Source organism: Myotis brandtii, unplaced genomic scaffold (assembly GCF_000412655.1).
Source record: "Myotis brandtii unplaced genomic scaffold, ASM41265v1 scaffold120, whole genome shotgun sequence".
Classification (NCBI taxonomy): domain Eukaryota; kingdom Metazoa; phylum Chordata; class Mammalia; order Chiroptera; family Vespertilionidae; genus Myotis; species Myotis brandtii.
In genome coordinates, this window is record NW_005354174.1 from 3,029,098 (window position 1) to 3,030,149 (window position 1,052).

The following is a 1,052-nucleotide window of genomic DNA, read 5'->3' on the forward strand; positions in this document are numbered from 1 at the left end:
GCAGCATCCGGACGGGAGCCTGGCTCCTAGGCCAGCCCTTCGCCCTGCGAGGCCGTGCACAGGTCACGTCCCTGCTCGGGGTTCTTCGCCGGAAGGAGGTGGTTGGACGGCGTGCCTTTCCGGCCTTGGCCTCTGATCGTTAGTCCGCATCTGCAGGATGGGCCCACCAGACTTCCTGCCTCTCGGGTGAAAAGGATTGAATGGGATGTAGCCCCTGAGGGAGGATCTGGTGCCTGCCGAGCACCCACAGGCGAGCACCCACAGGCGGTCATTACTGTGTAACGAGGTTGGGGGAACATCCCCGAGAATCTCTTTCTTTGCTGGACCCTGTCCTCTCCTCCCAGGAGGGACTTGACCTTCTCAGCCCAGAACCTTGGCCTCGTCTAGGTGGAGACGGGGAGGGAGAGGGAGACTGAGATGCCAGACTCACTCCCCCTCCCGGTCAGGAACGCTGGCGGGTCTGTGGCGAGGGAAACCGAGGCTCAGAAAAGCCCAGCGCACCCAGTGGGGAGCGGGCGGCCTTGGGTAGGTCAGGCTGCAGGTTCCCGGCCTTCCTGCCGAGACCTCAGGCTCTCAGGACTGTGCTGGCGTCTCTGGAGTTTGGGGCTAGGACAGATCAGGGCCACCTAATCTCTTAAGCAACCCCCCAGAGCTATGTTTCCACCCGTTTCTAACAGGCTCCCTTCTGGTTTAATCAGCCAGTGGCCCTGCCCTCAGTTTGCTCATCCATAAAGTGGGGATACCCTCTTCCCCCCGCACCCCCCACCCCTGCTGGCCTGGCTGGGGAGGTTGAGGCAGGGCAGCTGAGTCCCAGGATTGGCCTAAGCGATGCTTCCCAATCCCCCCTCCCACCCCTCCGCAGCCACCCGCGAATCGGCCTTCGTCCACGCCATCGCCTCCGCTGGCGTGGCCTTCGCCGTCACGCGCTCCTGCGCAGAGGGCACCTCCACCATCTGTGGCTGCGACTCGCATCACAAGGGGCCACCAGGCGAGGGCTGGAAGTGGGGCGGCTGCAGCGAGGACGCCGACTTTGGGGTGCTCGTGTCCCGGGA

At 64.2% G+C, this 1,052-nt stretch overlaps 1 protein-coding gene across 1 annotated transcript in view; it reads left to right on the forward strand.

Moving 5' to 3' along the window:
• The window catches only part of WNT3 (wingless-type MMTV integration site family, member 3), a 40,033-nt gene that overhangs the window by 35,054 nt on the left and 3,927 nt on the right, over positions 1 to 1,052 (forward strand). Inside the window, 1 exon segment of the mRNA XM_014532590.1 lies at positions 863 to 1,051. Coding sequence (XP_014388076.1) covers positions 863 to 1,051 — 189 coding nt within the window.